Source organism: Perca flavescens, chromosome 20, assembly GCF_004354835.1.
Source record: "Perca flavescens isolate YP-PL-M2 chromosome 20, PFLA_1.0, whole genome shotgun sequence".
Classification (NCBI taxonomy): domain Eukaryota; kingdom Metazoa; phylum Chordata; class Actinopteri; order Perciformes; family Percidae; genus Perca; species Perca flavescens.
This window is the reverse complement of record NC_041350.1, coordinates 11,351,753-11,375,026: the sequence shown is the minus strand read 5'-3', so window position 1 is coordinate 11,375,026 and position 23,274 is coordinate 11,351,753. Positions and strand designations below refer to the sequence as shown.

The 23,274-nt window shown below is 40.5% G+C and overlaps 1 protein-coding gene across 3 annotated transcripts in view; it reads left to right on the top strand.

Moving 5' to 3' along the window:
* ralgapa2 (Ral GTPase activating protein catalytic subunit alpha 2) overlaps positions 1-23,274 on the top strand; it is a 110,469-nt gene that overhangs the window by 16,214 nt on the left and 70,981 nt on the right. For all 3 annotated transcript variants that reach the window (XR_003691049.1, XM_028565089.1, XM_028565090.1), the window contains exons 2-14: positions 1,848-1,958; positions 4,195-4,244; positions 12,853-12,910; positions 15,420-15,463; positions 15,582-15,762; positions 15,969-16,084; positions 16,865-17,003; positions 18,474-18,682; positions 19,135-19,380; positions 19,655-19,837; positions 22,422-22,556; positions 22,686-22,834; positions 22,949-23,060. Coding sequence is in view for 2 of the 3 variants with exons in the window: in XM_028565089.1 (XP_028420890.1) it covers positions 1,848-1,958; positions 4,195-4,244; positions 12,853-12,910; positions 15,420-15,463; positions 15,582-15,762; positions 15,969-16,084; positions 16,865-17,003; positions 18,474-18,682; positions 19,135-19,380; positions 19,655-19,837; positions 22,422-22,556; positions 22,686-22,834; positions 22,949-23,060 (1,733 nt within the window). In the remaining variant the exon portion in view is untranslated. The remainder of the gene's footprint in view (positions 1-1,847; positions 1,959-4,194; positions 4,245-12,852; positions 12,911-15,419; positions 15,464-15,581; positions 15,763-15,968; positions 16,085-16,864; positions 17,004-18,473; positions 18,683-19,134; positions 19,381-19,654; positions 19,838-22,421; positions 22,557-22,685; positions 22,835-22,948; positions 23,061-23,274) is intronic.

Sequence of the window (23,274 nt, the reverse complement as noted above, 5' to 3'; positions counted from 1 at the left end):
AGCAGATGTGATTAGCTTAATGCCTGGAGCAAGGAGCATTTAATGAAGTGTTGCCTTCTTTGAGGGAGGGAGCTCAAGCATTGGATGTGTTCTTTGGTGTGCAAGACACAGTGGGGAAAAATGCAATTGAAAAATGTAGAGATTTGATTCTTACATTTTTCAATGTAGAATTATTCTTTGGCTAAATGTGAGTGTTACAATGTGTAAACAGTTAATATTATAAAATTACAAATAAGATTATATTGATTGCTTTTATGCACATCCAGCTCCTACTTTTGCATGAGATATCTTAACTAGTCGAAGAGCCACTTGACATCTTCAGATGATGCCTTGCTAGTTTTTCCTACATCAAGTTGGAAAAGTATCATGCCTTTTAATTTGACTTGATCTTCCCGTCATGCATCTTCATTATCTTAGCTTTAATCTCAGGGCAAAAATAAGTCATCTTGAGTCTTTGTCACACACAACATAATTCCAGCACTCTCCACAAGCTGGACTGCTTCTGGAAGTCTTCCAGTTTGCCATGTGGTAGAGACAGAATCACAGCAGAAGGTGAACCTTAATTGCTGTTATTGTGCCAAGACTCCTCCTGGCCTATATTTGATTATTCAGACCAGGCCTGTCTCATTACCACAGTTGTATAAGTATGGCAAATAATAGGGGTTCATTACATGGAGAATTTGGGATTTTGTTAGTGCCAGTCTGTTTGTGACTGTACACATGTACCACCTATTTCCCTCATTAAGTGTTGCATCTTGAGTTTGTATGGCCATCAACCTCAGTGTGTGGATCCAGACCACCCCTCTCCATTTCAGTAACACCACACAACCACAAGAAATAATCCCCAAACTCATCCAAACTGAGATGAAAAACTTAACATTCTAAATTATGATGTCAAAGTTTGAGGAAAATGTGAATGGTCCTGCAGGCTGGAACACCAGCATATATTTACTGAGTGAGTGGATATTCAGTCATGTTTTGGCTTTTGCTCAAAGTGTAGAAAATCCAAGGAATGTAACACACTTCTTTAGTCAACATAATGTGGAGCAGCGTGTAGGTCTGCAGCAGAGAGCGGAATAATCCCAATATGAGAGTTGAACATAAATTCAGTAGCACCCTCACACTTAATCATGTCGAAAATTATGCTTCTTTTTTCACCTCACCTGTATAAATTTAAGAGGAATCCTTTATACTGTATCACATCATCAACAGAAAAGGGATGTTTTAGAAATCTCTGCCCTTATTCAGGGATTGTGAAATGATCAGTTTGGGAGGCAAAGTTGTTTCTCAACACCTCCAAAAAGCCTGTTATCATTTCACTAATAACAGGTGAGAGATAGTGAAGTTACGCAGGATAAGGAAGTGAAGCAATTTGCCTTGATGTAAAACAGATGTAGTCTGCAAAATGGGAAACAAGTGGAAAGTTGCAACAGTGATGTTAAACAGTGTCCCTTTTTAAGTTAAAGAAACAGCAAATCACGTAGCAGCTTGAAATTAAAGAAATACACTCACAGAACTGCTCAGAAAAATTCAGGTATCTCAAATAGGTTGGTAAAAGATGAGTAGTGGCAGTTTTGTTCTACTTTCAGTGACGAACCTTGACACATGGACACACACAACTAACGTGTCGCATACCAATTACAGCTGAGAAATACTGACAAAATCAAATAATAGCCTATAAATCAACACCAAATGAAAGCTTTACCACAATATTATGGTTACCATAATTCTAGACAAAATCTATTCTCATCTGAAGACATATCTATATAAAGTTATTGCCCAGATCCAGATGGTATAATGCTCCTATATTCATGTAGGAAACGTTTTTTTTTTTTTTTTTTTCACAGATATCATTGACAAGAGTGAACTGAAGACGTTCTTTGAAAGCAACTGTTCTCAGATTTATTTCATCTTCTATGAAAACTTCATTACACTGGAAAGCAACTTAAAACAAAAAGGTGAGTGTAAACCTTTTTTTTTATTTTTTTTTTGTGAACTGCACACTCAGTAGTTGACTACCAACCTAGATGGTGGTTCAATAATTAACCCTCTGCCTGTTCTCTATGGTATGTGTTACTGGAGGACGTTTATTTCCCTCTGCCCCACATTTACAGAGCAATAAGCATAGAGTCCATAAGAGAAGCCATTTCTGTTTATATCTGTGGTGAGCTGACTCCAAAACTATTGGGGGTTAGTAGGGCTGTGCAATTAATCAAATGTTTAATCCTGGTTACGATTTTGGCTCCTAACGATTACAAAAACAGAGCAATCGAGAAAAATTATTATTTTGCACATCATGCAGTGTTTCAGCTATATACATTCAGTCCGCAGTTGCCACCGCTCCTTCAGTATTTAAAAAAATGTCATGAAGTCGTAACTACGCGACTCTGGAGAGCTGTCTGTTCCACTGACCTCAAGTGAACAGTCATCCGCTCTCTCCCCTTTTGAGGCTGTGCAACTGGAACAGTGACAGAATAAACAACAGCGCGTTTAAAGCAGTTTATCCTTCAGAATGACAAACGGCAACAAAAGCCTCTATAGCCTCTAATAGTGTTATTGGCATTAAAGATCCTCTATACTAAAGAGAGCGCATTTCAAGCAGCGCCAATGGACCTTTTTCACGGCAGACATTATGACTTGTCATAGTAGGAAAAGCATAGCTGAAATTGATAACCTTAACGATCAATTCAATTCCATCAAGTGTCCCAGTAAGCTGTTTCAGTACCAGGGCCTCTCCTAAGTGGAATGCAGCCATCATTAATGGTTTTGAATATACACCTGTGCTTTTCCTACTATGACATGTCAACATGTCTGCTGTGAAAAAGGTCTATGGTATGAAACAATAAACACTTCCTGTCTGCTAAAGGGGCCTGGCCTTGTTTCAAAGTGTAGTGAACGCTGTATGGATAGATGAAAAGTTATATTTGTATAATTTATTAATATTCGCTTTTGCCAACGTTAGATATTTACACAGCTGAAAGACATATTTAGCATCACGGAGATTAGTTCTGTTAGATCGTTCACAAACGTTAGTTGAACGTTAGTGTTGCCAGATCTCGCGAGAATTTGGTTCCTGAGAAAAAAAAACGGTCTCAAACAAAGTTAATTTTCTCCTGATATGTGTCTGAAAAATGCCATTTTAGTGTCAGAATGTTCTGGAGATATGTGGCTTGTGAAAAATGGCTCCAATATCTACTTTCGTGACTATGAGACGAAAGAATCGCTCATAATCTCTGTTCACTTCTCACATTGGAATCAATATACTCAGGAACTGCCGCTAGTTTCATAAAGAGGCGTGGCAGCGGAGCCCACATGACACAGATGCAGGAAACTACTCTGAGTTGGGGGCGTCTCGGTTCTTAACTGTCTCTGTTGGCACTGACTTTGATGAATTTACTCAAGAATTTAGTTACAGACCCCAGATGAGACAAGAAGCTAAAGTTAGCTAACCCTGTGGTCCCTCTGCCTTTGCCTCCCCGCTGTAGTAGATGTTGTATTCACTTACTGTTTAAAGCTTTTTCCAGCTTAGTGGGGGAGCATACCGCTCAACAAAAAAATTGTTACGTTCCCTCAGCATTTTGTTTTGTTGTTAAACTGACGTTAAATCACCGGTTTCACGTAACGTTATTCTAAGGTACCGTCTATGTGCTGGATTTTTCCTTAGGTTAGCTAGCAAATGAGCCCACTGACGTAGACATTATTGTTTATATTTTGGTATAATGTTTAGTAATGACAGTAGTAGTGGTCATAGTGAGTGAAAATGTGATGTGAGATGTACATTCTGTTGTGTATCTGGAATTGTTCATTTGCTGTGTAATGTTATGTGTGATATCTGTAAAGCTGAACCAACTCACAGTAGTAACAGATTTTATTTCGATCCAAAGACTCTTTCTGTGAGATAAAATACACTAACATTATACCCTGGACACTATCCATTATATCCAAAGGTTAATGAGTAATCGTGTTAAATAGTCGTGATTATTATGTTTTCCATAATCGAGCAGCCCTTGGGGTTAGATGGTTAATTGGAAAAAATGGTTAATAAAAGTGGGAGTATGCTCTAATGGTAACACAAGTTCCTTTGAATAAGTGTTCACTAAATGGCCTGTATTACTGTTACATTATTGATGAGGCTAATGCAGTCTAGCTCCCAGTTTTGTGTTTAAAAACTGAACTACTTTCCTTGTGTTTCAGGGAACAAATCTCAAAGGGAGGAGCTGGACTCTATCCTCTTTATTTTTGAAGTAAGTCATCTGTCTTTTTCTCCATCTCTGATTTCCACTGATAGCTGCTACAGCCTCAACCTGTTTACTGCTGAACTCTGGGGCGTGACCATAGTTTCCATGGTGCCATACTGCATGTAACTCTGGCTACTTCCTGAATTTGCCTTAAATATCCCATAAATCATTTGGAGATTGTGCAGATGAAAAAAATAAGCCTTTGCTCAATCATTTTCCAGCCTTCAGCAAGTTGTGGGGGAGCTTTTAGTTAATTTCTTATTTTTTTAAACCTAGGTGTGTATGCAAATCAGAGGAAGTATGTTTTGTGTCTGTGTGTTGGCGCTGTGGCCCCTCCCTCTGTTTTTCTGAACACTCTTATGTTGCAAATGCAGGTTAAAGTCCCCTACCTCGTTTTCCCACCTGACTGCAAAGGCAGCTCCAGTTTCCAATACAAACGGCCAGCTCTCCAGTTACATTTGCTTAGGGCAGGGCTGTAAGGATGGTAGCAGGAAAAAAATGGGCGGTCTGTTTGTCCCTCTGTACAGTATGTCTTGTCCTAGTTTTCCTGATCACCTGGGAGCACTGTGTGGGAGTGTTCATTGCATTATGTCTGGCATAGAGTAAGTCATTCCAGCTTAGACAACACAGAAGAGGATCCTTTACTTTGGATTCAGGCCCACTGACCAATTCATGTTTGTTAAAGTAGCATCAGGCCAGACACTGCTGTTATCTGTCTTTAGCTATGGATTCCTAATTTGCAAGTCAGGCATATCTAGTATAACTCTATTTTCATGTTATCACATTACTGTTCTGATCTTCTGTCTGGGTGATGCATTATGTACTTAGTGCGTTTTAGTGCATCTGCTGATGCTAGACTCAAATGTTCAGATTTGTAATCTATTGCCTCTTAGCTTTCTGTTTGGAAAATATTTTATTAAGATTGGTGTTCCCCATCTGTTTTAAAGAAAAGAAAACTGACTCACTATATGTCCCTCCAGTTTTCTCCACTGCTCACCAAGACTGCCTGTCAGCAAACATCCAGTCATCTAACCTGTAAATAAAGTCTGGATTCATGCCTTTTACATATGTATGAAGTCATCTTTAAAAAGAAAACTAATATTGAAGGCAGCTTAACCCTCATTTGTCCCCTTTTAGCCCCTGCCTGTGGCGACGTGTGCTTTTACCCGTGCACTGAGAAGATAAGCTTGCTTTGAGTGGTGTGTACAGGACAGATACAGGGTTGCTTTGATCCTGTGCTCTGCTACACTCTGCGGACTTTCTTCTTATGCCACATTATAGTAGGCATGTTGGATCATATGTGGTCGTAAATATATCAATGGACACATTTGTACTCGCAAACATGCAGTACTAATATGTATCATGTTGTCCCAGAGGTTGTATTAGGTAACACAGGGACATGACAAATGCGGTAAAAGATTAACTAATACAATATTTTGTGGCAAGTGGATTGTGCATCCTGATCTTCTCTGCAACAAGCATGTATAGTCATGTATAGCCTTTTGTTGAATTTAAATGTGGCATTTATGTCATAAACCCAATTTCTCAGGATAGTTCTTTTTGTAAATGTGTGTCATTTGTTTTAGTCACAGAGGTCAACCAACCAAAACATAAACCCTTGCACCCTCTGTCCAAAAAGCCTCAGAGCGGTGTATCGGCTATAAATGGTTAACGCTTCAGACAAAAGCCATTTTGCGGCTTTGTGCTTTGCAACACACGTTAGTGCTGTAAGACAGGTTAATAAGAACAACACAGCTCAAGATTATTATTGTCCCTCATCTTCTGTGCAATCCTCATCTTTCTAGGCGCATGGAAAATATAGTCGTTGTCGTTGTCCCGCGCACACTCGCCATCACCTGAGTCACTTCTTGCATTTAAATCTGGCTGACCTATACAGTTCATGTTGCCAGTGCGTGTGTCTGCTTTGAGCTAGCTATGTGGGCATTACTTTGCTGTCATGATTTTGTGGGTTGCTGTGGGGGAGAATGTTTCCCCCATGCTGAGCCTGTTTGAGCAATGGTAGTAGAGTAATATCTAGAGGGGGTAATCTTTTGTCCCTCCCCCTTAAACCTTGCTGGAACACCCCACCCCCACCGCCACCAGCAGCATTTGCCGCTATTCCCTTCCAGGATTCCTTTGTGTCTGCTGCCACGAAGACATCCACCATGGCAGCTTGTGATGCTGCACCAGAACTGACCGAGATGAGCAACCTGATCTTTGTGAGGACACAACAACAGTGCTGAAAATGCTTGATAGAAAAGTCCCTCCTAATCATTTACATCACAATTTGATTTTAATATTGCTGTACTGTAGGCTTAGGCTTTTTAACACAGTTGACCAACAAATTCATTAAACATTGACCACAGTATATGTTGTATTACCACAGGGAAGAGGTCTTCCATGGTCTTTTTTTAAATAAGAAGTTTGGCCTCCACATGTGAAAATACTGTATTTCACTTTACTACGACACACCTAAATCATCCCTGGTGCTGCTAATTGTTATATGAAGTCGCATAACAAGTTCAGTGGAGACCTGTGTTTAATCAAGGTGTGACTGTATGTTAGATACACTTGTACATGGAACTGTTAGTCAGTTCCCTTCTAATAGCTACCTTATGAAGACAACATTTAAACAAATTTAACAACAAGGCCAGTTTTTGCTGTCACAACACCAGATTGAGCTTCTCTGGGTTTGAGGGACTCCAGTTTGTTTACACTGCTATATGACTGTAAATGACCTCTCACTGTCTAAAAGCAGTTTGATCCTGGTGCCACTGAGGTTGTGGGACAGGTTAAGGGACAGCTGTGGGACCAACAAAACTCAGAGGGAAGTCAATTCATATCCATTTTCTATCCAGGATATGACCTCACCATGACCTGCCGTCTGTCATCCGGACTCAACTCAGCATTCTGAATTCCCCTTGTCATCCTCTGTAAAAGTCCCTTATCTCAATTTGATACTTGACTTACTCAGTTGCCTTATACGGGTATTTCTAATTTTATTATAGCGAGTTAACCTTTTTGTGATGGATAACTGAATTTAAATCAGCTTAGGGGTACTGCAAAAACTGTTGTCTTATAGAAAACTGCAGAACATCTAAGGCTTTTGTCTGATTAACCTTTATTTAACCAAGATGGTGTCTTGAGATCAAAATCTAAGGGGTGTCCTGGCCAAAATGACAGCACAACTATCTTCATAAAACAGAACCAGCATACAAAGTAAGAAGAGGAATACAGAAAAGGGAATAACAAAAACCTAAACCAAAATATTGCTATTTCCTATATTGTCCTTCCCGATATAGCTCATTGCAAACCGATGATTGATTGTTATTCGTGTTTATTTAAATGCCACACCACATGCACCATTTAATTAGTAAGTAGGTTATTAAAATACAGTGTCACTCTGTGTCATGAACTCCCATCAACCGTCTTCTGGTGTAATGACATCATATTCCTCTTGATGCAGATCTTAGCTAGAATCACTGAAACTCTCCTCTACATGTTGATTAACATATTTCTTTAAAAAAATTAACCCAGGGCTACTTAGCTAAGTGATTTCTTTTCCTTCCCGTTTCCTCCTTATACAGTCCTAGTTGTGACTGACATTTCACCAGCAGGGGGTTATTGGTTAATGCATAAATGCTAATGTTCTAAGTGTTTCTCGGGTCTACACTTGGAGCTGGCTGAGTAAATGAATCATGATGTGTGAAGCTACGCTTTAACCTGTGCTTATGTTTACCCTTCAAACATGAACTGATTTAAAGTTCTGCCGCACATTAATAGATAACCATTTTTGTTGCATGCAAGGGCACTAATTTTGAGTATGTAATGTATGTATGTATGTATGTTTGGCTTTGTTTATATCTAATCATGATTTTATTTTTTATTTTTTTACAATGGTCCTGGACAAAGCCTGCTGCAGCTTGGCTTTTACAGAGCAAAGAGGAAAACCTCATGGCTGAGCTAACTGGAAATTTGAGGCTTGAGGAGGAGTTTGATTGCACTCTGCTGCTGCCACCTATTGGCTACAGAGGAGAATGAAAACATCTTAGTAATTTGGTCATAATTCAGTGTATTTTGTTAAACTGTTCTAAAATACAACTAAATAAAAAAAGTTGAACTTAATTTTATTTTAGGGTCATAACAAACAAACCAACAGCAATAAACAAATAAATAATGAAGGTCAAGTTGGTTAGCATGTAAATAAGCAGCCTGGTTTGTCTACAGTGTTTTTAAAATCAAGCTATCATTACCTTTGTAAGCCAAAATATGTTGTTGTACAGTATGCTGTAATGCAAAGATAATACTTGACAGAATTTCACTTTATTAGTGCTTTGTTTTACAATCTTAGTTTGCCTAAGTTCTTTTATGTGATTGACACATTGGTTATTTTCTGATCACTGCATGTACAGTACATATTGTGTTAATAGGTTTGCTGTATGTTAGTAGGTCAGTGCTTTGTATGTCTCAGGAGATTTCATTGTCTTTAGAATGGATATTCATCTCTGCGTTGTATCAAAACCCTAAACAATATGTAGATGTCTATATTTCTCTTGGGAGTACTGCATGTCTGTTTATGCCATCAGAAAGCCCTTGTAGACCACCTCTTGGAGAAGTGTATTCTGTGTCATGTTCAGGCTCTGCGTCTGGAAACCTAAGTTCGGATCATGTAAATGTGTTAAGGCTGTAGTCGTACCACAGTAATGCCCCCATCTTTATGCTGGAGTATGGCTGCAGATTAGAGTAACTCCACCAACCTTCAGTCCGGCAGACTCTCCATTCGCCTCATATCAGCCAGTAAATTCCTCATTGTTGCGGCCACCATTCCAGCTCCACAGGGAGTCTTTCTGAGCTAGCTTCTCCATCTCATTCCCACTCTCCTATCCTGGTTCTCTGTAAGAAAGAAGATGTTATTGTGTCTGCTCTCACACACACACACACACACACACACACACACACACACACACACACACACACACACACACACAGGGAGAGGCTTAAGCAGGCTACCCTGCTGTGTTGCCACCTAGCATAATGTAACTGCTGCCCCAAGGAGATAGCGTAAAAGAGGCTAGTACGAAGCCTGTGCAGAGATGTGGTAATCCCATGTGGGATCAATAGCAAGGTGCAGCCACACGCCTGTACACGCATACCATCACGTCTGTGGATCAGTGAGAAATTGAACAGCAGAGATAATCATCCAGTGCCCCCTTTAAGTGATGTATGTCTTTCAACATCTCCGCTGTCACTGATAATGAGAGGGATTTAGTCTCAGAGGACAAGAAGGGAAAGTTAAAGATGGAGGATGACAAAGGAAGTAGGACGTTGTTGACAAACTGAGACACTCATAACATGAGATGACTTCTAGACCACCACAGCTCTCAGCATAATGTAACGTAGCACAGGGCAAAAAAAATGTTATCATATGCCGTCTTTCAGAGCAATTCTTTTGTGGTTTACAACAAAACAATAGAAAAAAGCAAACTTAATGCTTACATTTTATTATGTAAAAATATGTGAAATACATTTTTCGGAATAGAATTTTAGCTTTATTTTATGAGCAACCGAATGTTTGCAAAACATATTCACTTCAGTTTATGTACTTAAATAATTTGAAATACATTATTTGAAGAAAGTAAAAAAAAAAAATCCTTGGTATAAAAGCTTTTTCATTTGTCTCCCATGCCAAACAATGATGCTCTATAGTCTCATGCTCTGTCATCTTTCTTTTTGTCTTTTCTATTCCTCACTCAGATGCTTCTGCAGCACTTTGCATCTGTGGCTGGAGAGGACCTAATCTTTGTAGCTCTTTCCTGCACATTTTTTGTCATGATCTGTATCCCTCGCTTGCCTGTGTTTCTCACACTCCAGGGCAGATGAGCTTTTTATCATGCCGGCCAGAGTTGGTTGTCTGGTTGAGTGGGTCAACGTAACACAGTAAAGGATAGGCTTGACCTCCCCATTGCAATCATGAAGTCTTATTGGGTCAGTGATTAGGATTTGATAAGAAGTGAGCCATTGGGGGCATCAGTTGCTCACACAGTGTACTGACTATTAACTAGCCACACGTGCGCACACACACACACACACACACACACACACACACACACACACACACACACACACACACACACACACACACACACACACACACACACTTTTATTTCTCCTCTCCTGAGGGACCCAGTTAACCTGCCGCAGCATTCAAGAATAATGATAGGCTGCTGAAAGGTTAGGGCGCTCTAATTGAGTTGTAAAGCGGTTGTTGGTGAAGTGATGACATTTCTCAGTGCTGCCCTGTGTCAGGGATCTGCAGACATGCTAGGCCAAGTGGAGGGAAAGGGCAAGGACACTGCATTCCTTAAGTGTATTCTGCTTTGTCAAAACAGTGCCACTTATTATTTCCTCCCTCTTCTATTTTAGGATCAGATAAAGAAAACGGCTGCAATTTAGCGATTCTTTCCATTATTGCTTAATTTACAGATAATTTTCTTGATTAATCGATTCATTGTTTGGTCTATGACAGCAAATAGTAAAAAATCAGAGAAGGGTGGGGGGGGCAGTGGTTTATGAGTCTATGTCCGGGTTAGGGGGTCCGTTTCAGAAAGCAGGTTTAGTGAAAACTCTGAGTTTGTTAACCCTGAGATGAGGGAAACTGGGTTTTCTGTTTCAGAAAGGGAGGTTATTTAAACCTGAGAGAGAGGGGGTAACTCCGGCCTGTCTCAGAAAGAGAGGTAACTTAACCTCAGGGTCAGTTACTATGGTAACTGAGTCTGTGAACCTAACCTGGTCGGGAGCAGGTTTTTCCATTCAATAAACCTCGAGTTTCTGTCAGTCTCCTCCCTGTGATACAGTACTCTTTCATTTCCTCATTCAGTCTGTATCAGGCGCATTTTAGCACAGTTTGTTATCTGCATGAATAAAAAAACAGGGTTGGTTTATTAACTGTGTTAGGCAGACTATAAAATGTTGGCATTTAACATGGCATTTAATTTTGTTGACGATCCCATTGATGAAGAAGCTGTATTACTTCGCAGGGGGTTAAACATACGTCGGGAGATGATATTGAGGCCCACGACTATAGATGTATTTTTTTATTTCCAGATACTAGCCTACCTATTTGAGCGGCATCCATTTTCTTCCCAGTCTATCAATTATGTAGCCTACATAACCTTATCCGTCCTCATATCACTAATGTGACCCATCGTGGACATGCTCTTACAGTATCTCACAAAAGTGAGTACACCCCTCACATTTTAGTAAATATTTCATTATATCTTTTAATGGGACAACACTAAAGAAATTACACTTTGCTACAATGTAAAGTATTAAGTGTACAGCTTGTATAACAGTGTAAATGTGCTGTCCCCTCAAAATAACTCAACACACAGCCATTAATGTATAAACCGCTGACAACAAAAGTGAGTACACCACTATGTTAAATTGGCATAGAGGCAGGCCAGTTATTTCATGGATCCAGGATACTATGCATCCTGATAAAGTTCCCTTGGCCTTTGGAATTAAAATAGCCCCACATCATCACATACCCTTCACCATACCTAGAGACTGGCATGGTTTTATGTCAGTTAGCCTAATAGCTGGTTTGATTTGCATTGAGAGATGATTTTATGGAAAGTACCCCATGCCAGTCTCTAGGTATGGTGAAGGGTATGTGATGATGTGGGGCTATTTTAATTCCAAAGGCAAAGGGAACTTTATCAGGATGCATAGTATCCTGGATCCATGAAATAACTGGCCTTTTAAAAATAAAAATCTGCCTGCCTCTATGGGAATTTAACATAGGCGTGTACTCACTTTTGTTGCCAGCGGTTTAGACATTAATGGCTGTGTGTTGAGTTATTTTGAGGGGACAGCACATTTACACTGTTATACAAGCTGTACATTTAATACTTTACATTGTAGCAAAGTGTAATTTCTTCAGTGTTGTCCCATTAAAAGATATAATGAAATATTTACAAAAATGTGAGGGGTGTACTCACTTTTGTGAGATACAGTACATCCCAGCAGATTCTTTGTGTCACATTACATTTTTTTTGCAAACATTCTTTACAACATTGGTGATGCGGAGCACATTAGTAAAGCCACTGTATAGCAAAGCGCCGTCAGAAGAATGGGACTCACTCTGAAACGTTTTTTTAAATGTTTGTGTAGTGTTCCCTGGACACAAACCCCTCCTGCCAGAGGGGAGGGGTTCAAAGAGTTTCTGTCTGGGGTGAGAGAGATCAACCACAATCTTTCCTGCCTGCTTTATGGAAATGTCCATCACAATTTCCCAGAGCCCAATGTCACGTCCTCAAATGTCTTGTTTTTCCAACCAACAGACCAAAACCCAAAGTTATTCAATTTACTATCACATAAGACCAAGAAAATATGTACATTTAAGAGCCTAATACTATTGGATGTTTTCAATTTTTGCATAAAATGAATACATTTTCTGTAGATTGAATTAATCAACTAATAGTTGTAAAAGAAGTAGCTTTAAAAGAAAATATTTCTTCAGAAAAAGGCCCGACTGCAGGCCTTATGCTATCATGGACTCCAATAACTAATCTCTTGCTAAACCTAATCATAACCTTTTCAAATTTTTCATCAGAAAATTCTCCAACACCTGCCTGAGAAAATCTACAACCGATGGCAGTTTCACAGTATAGGTATGTATTACTGGCTTTTTTTCACCATATGAAATACTTGAATGCTAATTTTGTCTCTCTCTGTTACACCTGACAGGTAGTACTGTGCATGTGTGTGTCTGTCCTCCTCATACTTATGTAACTTCTAAGATACACTTTAAGCAAAAAATCATCACCACAACCATGCCTCAGCCTTTCATAAAGACGAGAAAATAATTAGTCTTAGAGGGGGATGTACGTAAATGGGAAATGCAAATGAGCACTTCATTTGAAATGCAAATAAGTAATTGAATTATGCTGCCATGATTTCAGTGCCACACAAAAATAGGAAAACCATTGCAAGAAGTGATAACCCCAATTATATCGTTTGTTTGGCAGCTAAACAGTCTAGGGTCTAGATCACTGTTATAGATTGGCATTACCCTCAGGCTTGTAATTCCAAATATAAAGACTCATCTGGGGCTGGATGCCCCAGGCAAATTCATAAATTATCACAGGCTTAAGGCTGCTTTTTGGCTTTTTCTTGACTCCGCATAGAATTTCCTTTACCAGTTCACGTGTCACTGGTCAGGATGCTGTGCTTTCACTATGTACTTCTGCTTTGAAGAATGTGTGGTGGTGGCTGGGATAGCTTCTCCCCATACCTGAATTTTAATTGAGTTAAACTTTTTCTTTCACATAATTTTGTTTTTATCACACTCTACATCCAGTCGCATTTGCTGAAAGCATTTCAGTGCCCTGGGACAAATTTGTTGTGGTAGGTGTGGTGGAATTTCCAGCTTATGAACTCATGCTGTGTGTGTTGAGACAATAGTACCCCAGGTCTCATTCAGGTCAGTGTACAACAAAACCTCATAACCTTTCCAAGCAGAAGAGTTGTTACACTTTGTGCCTCCATAGATGACGGGAGACGTAGGAGCTGTATGATAGGACAGTGCTGCTCACCCTGCCAAGGCCATAACGAAAGTAAACGCATAACACATTTTGTCTGTGCTGAGACATTTGGGCACCCGCAATATCTTTGATTATCTTAAAGGTTCAGCTAAACTTAACGCCTCCGGCATAATCTCAAATAAACCTTCAGTAAGACAGGAACTTCGGAAGTTGGGATGGCACCCTCTCTGTCCTGTGTGATCCTAAATTCTTCTCAATTGAGTGTTCATTTGGCTCCTGTGTAATTCATAAAAGTCTTCCAAACCTTCTTCACGAATGTGAAATGATTTGTGCTGCTCCTGAGATGTTCCTTAACAGTAGGTCAGGAATGACATTAATGACTTGTAGTGGGTTTGTCCTTTCTAGCTGAGAATTGCAAGGTTACAGACATTTATATACAGACCATTAGAAGCTGAAGAAAATCCTCACACCTTTTGACCATCCTCTGTCTGCTTACTTCTAATTCCTTCTGTGCTGAGCCTAAGACCTTTTGAAAGGAAAAGGTATGTGTGTGCCCAACAGAGACATGTTATTGATCAAACCTGATGAATGGAGAACATTAAAAGCACCAGACAAACACCCTTAAGAACTCGCACACTCACATGCAAACACATCAGCTTTGCTATACTTTTGAAATACCTCAGCCACTTCTTCATGGCTGCCACTTAAATATGTCTGGGTCAAATCACTCAGTTAAGGACATTCTTGGTCAAGACTTAAGGCTGCAGTGTGTTGAAAGAAAATGCCAGAATTTGAAGTAGAGTGAGACCTTCTCCTGCAGCTTTCCATCTTCTCTTTCTGTCCAACCATGACCAGCCATTCATGAAACATGAACTTGAATAAGCCGCAGCCGTGAGCTACGGTTAGCAGAAGGGTAAACTATGGGCTCGTCTGCAGAATTTCCTTTTTCTCTCACACGGCGTCTCGTCGTTGAAAAGGCAGCAGTAAGCGGTGCCATGGTGTCGTCCTCTGGTCCTTGTAGCAGACTAACGCTGCCATCTGAACAAGGACATGCCGGTGGCTGTGTGACAGGAAACGTAAACATGGCAAACAAGCCTGTATTTGTCCTAGGCTTAAGGCTAACCCCAGCTGACCAATCTTCACCGACTGTTTTCACAGGATAATAAACTGGACTACATTATTACTATTATAACTCGTTCATCTATGTACGTATATAGATAGATGACAATAAAGTGTCTTATCTATTAGTTTAGCTTTGTATTAGCTACAGCCCACAGGGACCTCATAAGAACAGTGCTGTCTGCAGGCTGTCAGGAGTATTTCCTAACACACACACACAGACCTCTTCCGCCCAAGGTATTTAGCAATCAGAGCAATGTCTCATTTGATTACAGCAGAACCATATTGCCTTCATAAATGCGTGTCGCTGCCAACTGATTTTAATTTTCATCAGGAAAATTTGCCACTCTCCCCACTAGTTTGTCAGGACCAGCAATCAAGGTCAATTTGACTCAGTGGAGATGACAAGCGGGCCCCTCCCTGTCAGCTTTGTGCTGTGTATTGTCTCTGCTTGTTGTGTCTCTGTCTAGCAGAATTCTGTTTAATATTTGGATTTTTTTTTTTTTCTTTCTTCCAGGTTCTATTCTGAAAAAGCTTCTACACACTGGAAATTCATTCAAGGTTATTGCTGTTTTCATTGCCACAAGATATGACAAATCACCATCTTTCAGCCACATGATGCACTACAACACTAATCTTTTGTCTATCCGTTATTATGTCCCAACCTCCTCCTGTCTAGATCCGCTGTGAGGGGATCCGTCTCTTCCTGCTGTGGCTGCAGGCACTAAGGGACAACTGTGCTGAGGAGCAGTTCCTTATCTTTGCCTGTCTGGTGCCAGGATTCCCTGTTGTGCCCTCCTCCAGAGGGCCCTGCACCCTGGACACCATCATTTACAACCCCTTCTCCAACCCACCAGATGGTGAATGTGAATGTTTCCTAATGTTTGAATTTATAATGACATTGATTCTGAGACATTGATAGAGCATATGTTGTGATGAGGGTGCTCATTTGGGTCATCTAAAACATACTAAACTGATATTGGATTGTGTAGGTTCTTTTTTTAGTAGGGGGGACTCTCGCTTCCCTAAACTTAACTCAGGTCTTTGTATCTGTCGATCTGAGCAGCCAAGGTGGTGCCTGAGGAGATTACCCCCCTGCTTCCGGCTGTGGTAGGAGAAAAGGTTGCAGATGACCAGACCTGTTACATCCTCGAAACCCTGCTCAAGTACATGGTCATCCAGGTAATCACTAATTATGCTCGGAAAAGACTACACAACACATTGCAAGACTATTTAGCGTCTACGATGTGGTTATCATAACTTAGATCTCAAGTTTGAACTGAATCTCTTGTCAGTATGGGGTGACTGCAGTGGCACAGGTTATATTGTAGGGAATGGCTGCCTATAAGACAAAGGGACAATTTTGTTGTACATGATTCTAACAGATCAGTGGTTAGGTTTCAGGTGTAGTCATGATGTATATTGGGCCTACGTGACCCTGATTTATCTTTTTTGCCAATTTTAGTTTGAAATACTTTTACAGACTTTATTGGCAGTTGGCACAATTGAAATGATTGTATCCATCCTTTTTAACAGTTTAAATTACTCTTCAAACTGTACTCTGTTTGGAGGGCTCTCCAAAAACAATCCTCTGCAAGACATTGAAGGCAAAACTACACCACCTGTATATGGAAAATATTCCACCACAATGTATATTTTGGTTACACAGTGTATGTGTTGTCATGGGCATGGTGTTGACGTGAGTACTCAGGTAGTCCCTGTCTTGTACAACAATAAGATGATCTCCTAAATACAATATATCAATTGTTAAGTGTGTAAAGTTTGAGTCTGTTAATCTTACGTGTACCTAGCCTAAACCAGTTTCCCTTTTGTGTACTGTTTGGTAGAGGAACCTTCAAAGTATTGTGTTGCAAACATTGTACTAATGCTTTCTGAGTGATACTGGAACCATCTCATCTTTCTATAGCATAACCTTGTCTGCCTTTGTGCTCTGTCTGCCAGGCATCCAGCTTAGAATGGAGGAACAAAGAAAACCAGGACACAGGTTTCAGGTTTCTCTTCAGCCTGTTCAAGAAGTACTATCTTCCACATCTATTCCCTTCCTTCACCAAGCTTACCAATCTCTACAAGCCTTTATTAGGTAAGATGGCATACAGTGTTTTTATATATATATATATATATATATATATATATATATATATATATATATATATAAATATATATATATATATAAATATATATATAAATATATATGTTTGTTTTTGTGCTAGAGCCTCTTCAAAGTGAATATTACATTACTGCAGATGTACATGCACTGTACTTAAACTCAAGAGCTGCAATTCGGGAAGTAAAATCTCAGTTTGTAATGTCTAGCGTAACTGGCGTACTCCATATATGATACAATTCATACTGCAAACTCTCATTCTTGACATCGTCAAGCACTTAAGGTCATACGGAAAGAAAATGACAAGTTCAATGAAAAAGGGCAGTAAAAGGAGTGAAGAAACCGTAGCACATGGAAACAATAAGCTTTAGATTACAGATAGAGATGGTCAGATACCATTTTTTGCTTCCCGATTCCGATACCTGAACTTGTGTATCGGCCAATACCGAGTACTGATCCAATACCAGTGTGTCATATATTTTATTATGTTTTAACAACTGTATACTACCATCCCTGTATGGATGTGATATTATTTCTATCTTTGTTTTCTGTCTGGCTCAGGTTAAACTCTTTGTGAAACATGAACAAATAAAAACAATGAATGCCACAGAACTTTGTTTTATTATCCAGTCAGTTATAACGGAAAAAGAACATAAATAAACTACTTTTAAAGTAGATTTTCTTTAGGGCTTTATTACGTGGTGTAAGATCGGTGCATAAACTCCAGTACTTCTCGATACCGATACCAGCGTTTTAGGCAGTATCGGAACATCTCTAATTACAGATATATTTAGTTTATTGTTATTGTATATTTGTACCAATTTGTTATTAGATCATTACATGCAGAAACACTGCTACAATATTTTAGAAACTCTATTTTACAATATTGATGAATATACTGTAGCTTTGACTGTGAGCAAAATAAGTAAATGAATAGTGCAGTTGCAAAAGGGGGAGGCCAATGTTAATAAGCTTTATATTGTACAGGTTGGAGCTTTGGATCTCTTTTGATTTATGAAACCACAAGTTAAACCTCTAGTAATTTATGGTATACCCTTGTGTTGCTTGAATTCAATGCTGAGGGAAGATTTACATTAAACTACACAAAAACATTTGTTTTGTTTACAAGAACGAATGATATGTGCTGTTGTTATATGGGACTCCAAAACAACAGATTCTAAAACAGAAAGATATAACGTGAGCAATATAGTAATATTAATGTAATAAATAATATGCTGCTTGTTCAGTTCCCATGACATTATGATTAAGTGAACACATTTGGATTCAGCTGGAAAAACTCTGAACACCTTCACAGCCACACGTCTGGAGTTGACGTTTAATCTCTTTGTCTTTCTCTCCCGCTTTTCTCTTCTTTTTTTTTTCTTCTTTTTTTTTTACCCTCCCTCACCATCGTCCACTCTTCATCCCACTATATTGCTTAATTAGACCTCCCCCACCACAGACCAAAACCCTTGTATGTTCCAGTGACGCGGAACAATGAGAGCACCTTCTGCACCAGGGACCAGTACCTGGCACCCCGTGTGGCCTTCATCACCTGGTTGGTCACCTTCTTCCTGGAGAAGAAGTATGTCAGCAGTGCTGCTGTGGCGCAGAGCGCCAAGAACGGCACTGAGGTCCTCCCCAAACTTATCCAGGTGAGCATGAGAGTACCATTCTATTGATTTTTCATGCTGTCACTGAGGATGGAAGAGGGAGGCTGTTATCAAGGTATTGTTGCAGAAAAACAGCTGAGCACAAAAGACTGATAAGATGTTTTTGAGAACGAATGAAAGTCCCTCAGTGTTTTATATTTAATATTTATCATAATATATACATAGGTATTAAAATAATATAGTGGGATTTATATACAGTACTGTGGATTTCTTCTTACAGTCTTTTTGGGCATTTATATAATATTTTTATGGTTGCATGGAGGTGAGAAACATTTTAGAGCAATGACCAATACAGTAGTTCATTCCCCACAGAACTGACCATAAAACACAACTAATTGACTAAGGAATTTCTAGTCAACGAGACTAGTGTCCAATTATTAAACTGTACAGCATACTAAGGGACTCTCATTTTTCACTGTCTCTGTGGTGCCCAGACTGTCACTGCAGGCAGTAGCAGCCAGGAGAAGGAGAAGGATAAGACATCAGATGGGGATATGAACGGGCCAGCGGGGGAGCCTGAGAAGAGCCACTCCAACAGCAGCACGCTGTCAGATCGACGGCACAGCGATTCCAGTTTGTGTAGCATTGAGGAGGAGCACCGCTATGTTTATGATATGGTGCATGCCATCCTGCTGTCCACCAGAGACAATGTAAATTTTGTCAACGAGGTCTTCCACCAGGTACAGTGCGGTCACCAAGCAATATTTCTTTATTTTATGTTGTAAAAATTAATTACATTGCAGGTATTTTATAGTTTAAATTTTGAGTCACGAGAATGCAGACTGGATGGCGACACCGTGATAACATGTACTATGTTGCCCTCTGCTGGCCGTTTGTTAACATAACTTAAAGATTCCCCCCTCCCCTCCTTCTCCCAATTACCAGGCTACCTTTTTAAAACCATTCATAACACTTTATTAGTTCAAATTAAAAGTCCATGTTCTCCCTCCTAAGGCCTTCCTGCTGCCATCTTGCGAGGCATCAGCAACCAGGAAGGTCATCAAAGTGTACAGGAAGTGGATCCTGCAGGACAATCCTGGCTTCATGACGGAGCCCGAGACAACTACCCAGGAAGATGAGGTGGATGACCGCTCTGAGCAGATACTCAGCACAGAGACTGACAGCATGCACGTACAGGTAAAACCTCTGATACAGACAGCCAATTAAAATACATTTTTGCATAGCATACATGTATACTATTCTTGTGATTGGTTATTATAATTTTTTTTTTTTTACTAAACCTACTAATCTCACCTGTGCTAAGTCACTTACATATGAAAAAAGACACTTTTAAATATACGGGCAAGTTTCACTCCCGATCCAACCTGGCCCAGCGAGATTGTGTGGAGAGCCGACAATAACGATAACAATGGACACGCTAGCAACAGGTCATGGAGAAGGCCTAGAGGTAAACAAGCGGTCATTAGAAACAGTCAGAGGAACATTTTTACCTTCCTTGGGAGTTCACTTCCGTTATCATCAGTACCGTTTATATCCCACCACAAGCAAACACTGACACTGCTCTGACTGAACTCCACCAGGCTCTCGTTAGCCACCAGGCTAACCATTGGGATACAGCCATCATCGTAGCCTGGGATTTTAACAGTTCTAACCTCAAGAGAGTAAGACCGGACCTTCAGCAGCACATCATATACCCCACCTGAGGAGAGAGAATCCTGGATCACGGCTACAAAGCAAAGTCTCTCCATCAGTTCGGTAAATCTAACCATGCTGCAATTTTTCTCATACCAAAATATAAACAATGGCTGAACCAGGAAGCCCTGGTGCAAAGTGACACGCTGGACTGACCAATCAGAGGCCACCATAGCAGTAAAGGAGGCAAAACAGCGCTACATTAGTAATCAATAATCTGACACCAGAGGCCTATGGTAGGGACCACAGACCATCACGGACTATAAAATGAAATTGTAAAATTGTAAATCTATGGTGAACCATGACATCTCTCTAGACGATGAACTGAACTACTTTCATGCGTGCTTTGAGACTGACAGCCGACAAGCCAGTATATCTCTCGGCAGAGGAGGGGGCGTTAACCGTGACTGAGCATGACGTGAGGAGGGCATTCAGAAGTGGAAACATCAGGAAGGCAGCTGGACCAGACGGTATTACCGGCCATGTCCTTAAAGCCTGTGCTGACCAACTAGTACCTGTGTTCATGGTAATATTCAACCTCCCCCTCTGACAGTCTATTATACCCACCTGCTTTAAACAGTCAATCATAGTCCCTGTTCCAAAAAAAGCCCAGCCTAGCTGTTTAAATGATTACAGATGACGCCGTAGCCTACATGCTCCACAAAGTGCTAGCTCCTAGGTATGCACTCCTCCCTGTGCAGTTGGGTCCTCGACTTTCTGACCAGCAGACCCCAGGTATTGCCATTGGGCCACCATGTCTCATCCCCCCTCACCCTCCACACAAGAGCCCCCCCCCAAGGCTGTGTACTGAGCCGCTTGCTTTACTCATTATACACCGACGACTGTATGGCCTTGTCAGACTCCAAAATCATTGTAAAGTTTGCTGACAATACTGCTGTGGTTGGCCTGATCACCCATAATGATGAGAAGGCTTGCCTGATGGAAATCAGCCACCTTGAGAATTGGCGCCAGGAAAACAATATCACGCTGAACATCACAAAAACTAAAGAACTGATTGTGGACTTCGGCAGGAAACGGCAGAGGATTTACCATCCACTCTGGATGAGTGAGGCTCAGGTGGACAGGTTTAAACATCTTGGGGTTCATATCACACAGGACCTAACATGGTCGCTCCACATCACCTCCCTAGTGAAGAAGGCTCGTCAGCGTCTACCATCTCAGACGCCTGAGAGACTTGAAGCTTCCCGTCAGGGTGCTCAGGAACTTTTATACTTGCACCATAGAGAGCATCCTGTCTTAGTTGCATCACCATCTGGATGGGCAGTAGCACTAAAAAAGACTACCTGGCCCTTAGGAGGGTGGTCTGCTCGGCTGACAGATCATTAGAGCTACTCTCCCCAACCTGCAGGACATTTACATCAGGCGCTGCAAGGCTAAGGCCACAAAGATTCTCAGGGAGCCCATTCACCCCAGCAACTCACTGTTCTCTCTGCTGCCATCAGGGAGTCGTTATCACTGCCTGAGAACAGACTCAGAGAGGGAGAGAAGGAGCTTCTTCCCTCAGACTGTCCGTCTGCTCAATGACAACTGCGACAAGCCCCACCCCCTGCTACACACCCACCCTGACCTCCTTTTATCTTACTCTATTGTGTTGTATATTATTATTATTTAATTTTATTGTTGGTATTGTTTTTATTGAGCCGTAACAGGTACACAAAGCATTTCACTGCACATTGTACTGTATATGATTGTTTATATGACAAATAAATTTGAATTTGAATTATAGTAAAAGGCTCCAAAAGGATTGGTAGTGTAGCTTAGACAATTTTTTTAAAGAAGACTGTTACGTGCACACCTATGAAGATTAATAGTTTGGATGTTAATAATAATGTGCATACAGTATAGTATACAATTGGAAATATCTTGTAAGCTATGGGATAGGTTATCTGATCAGTGCACATCAGCAGTGCATTTATTACAAATTGCAAAAGAACACATTTTAGGTGCAGGTGTTGGTTCTATTTGAGCAATATGAGTATTGTATCTGTCTTAATATCTTAGCTTAAGTCTACTGACCAATTGAGTGACCTGCCTTTTCTTCTACCAGGCGGTCGAGAGTCACGGCCACAGACGGTCGTCCAGCTGGGGGAGGACTTACTCGTTTAGCAGCGCCATCAATCGGGGGTTTCTCGCAGAGGGGCAGAACAGGGACGTCAAGGCTGGTATCCAGCCCACACTACAGGTCTGTCTCTATGTTCAGTGTGTTTTGTGTAATCCTGAGATCACAGCATTTGGTGATTAGAATCAGAAATACTTACTGTATGCACTCTGTGTCTTGCTCTTTGCGGTCTTCCTGCACCTATGTGTCTAGGTGTTCCTGACCAACTCATCCAATGTTTTCCTGCTGGAGCCATGCCAGGATGTAGCTAAACTCATGGAAAACCAGGTTGAGGTGTGCAAGGGCGTTCTCAGCATCTACCGGCACATGATCATGGAGCACACAATGAATACACAGACATGGTCAGTGAGATATTCTAATACACATGAAACAGTTATTCCTTCATCACTCTTGAAAGTCACCTGAAGTTTTTTCTTTGGTTGACACTGTTTTGAATTAATCTCTGTGTTCTGCAGGGAGCAGATGCTGCAGGTACTGCTGAGGATCACAGAGGCAGTGATGAAGAGGCCACTGGAAAACCAAAGAAAAGACAACTTTGCTGAAAGCTTAGCATCAATACTTTTTAGGGTATGTCTACAGGTGCTTTCTTTTACATGTACTGATATACAAGGTTTTTTATATTTTTCATATCAGGATTAATAGGGAGTGAGTGTGGATATGTCATCATACCTGCTCTCTGTTTTCTGTCATTATAGTACACTACAGTACACTTCCCAAGTAACCACCATGATTTGTTGCTCGGGAACCTATTATTACTGTTGGTGGGTGTGTCTTGGATGGA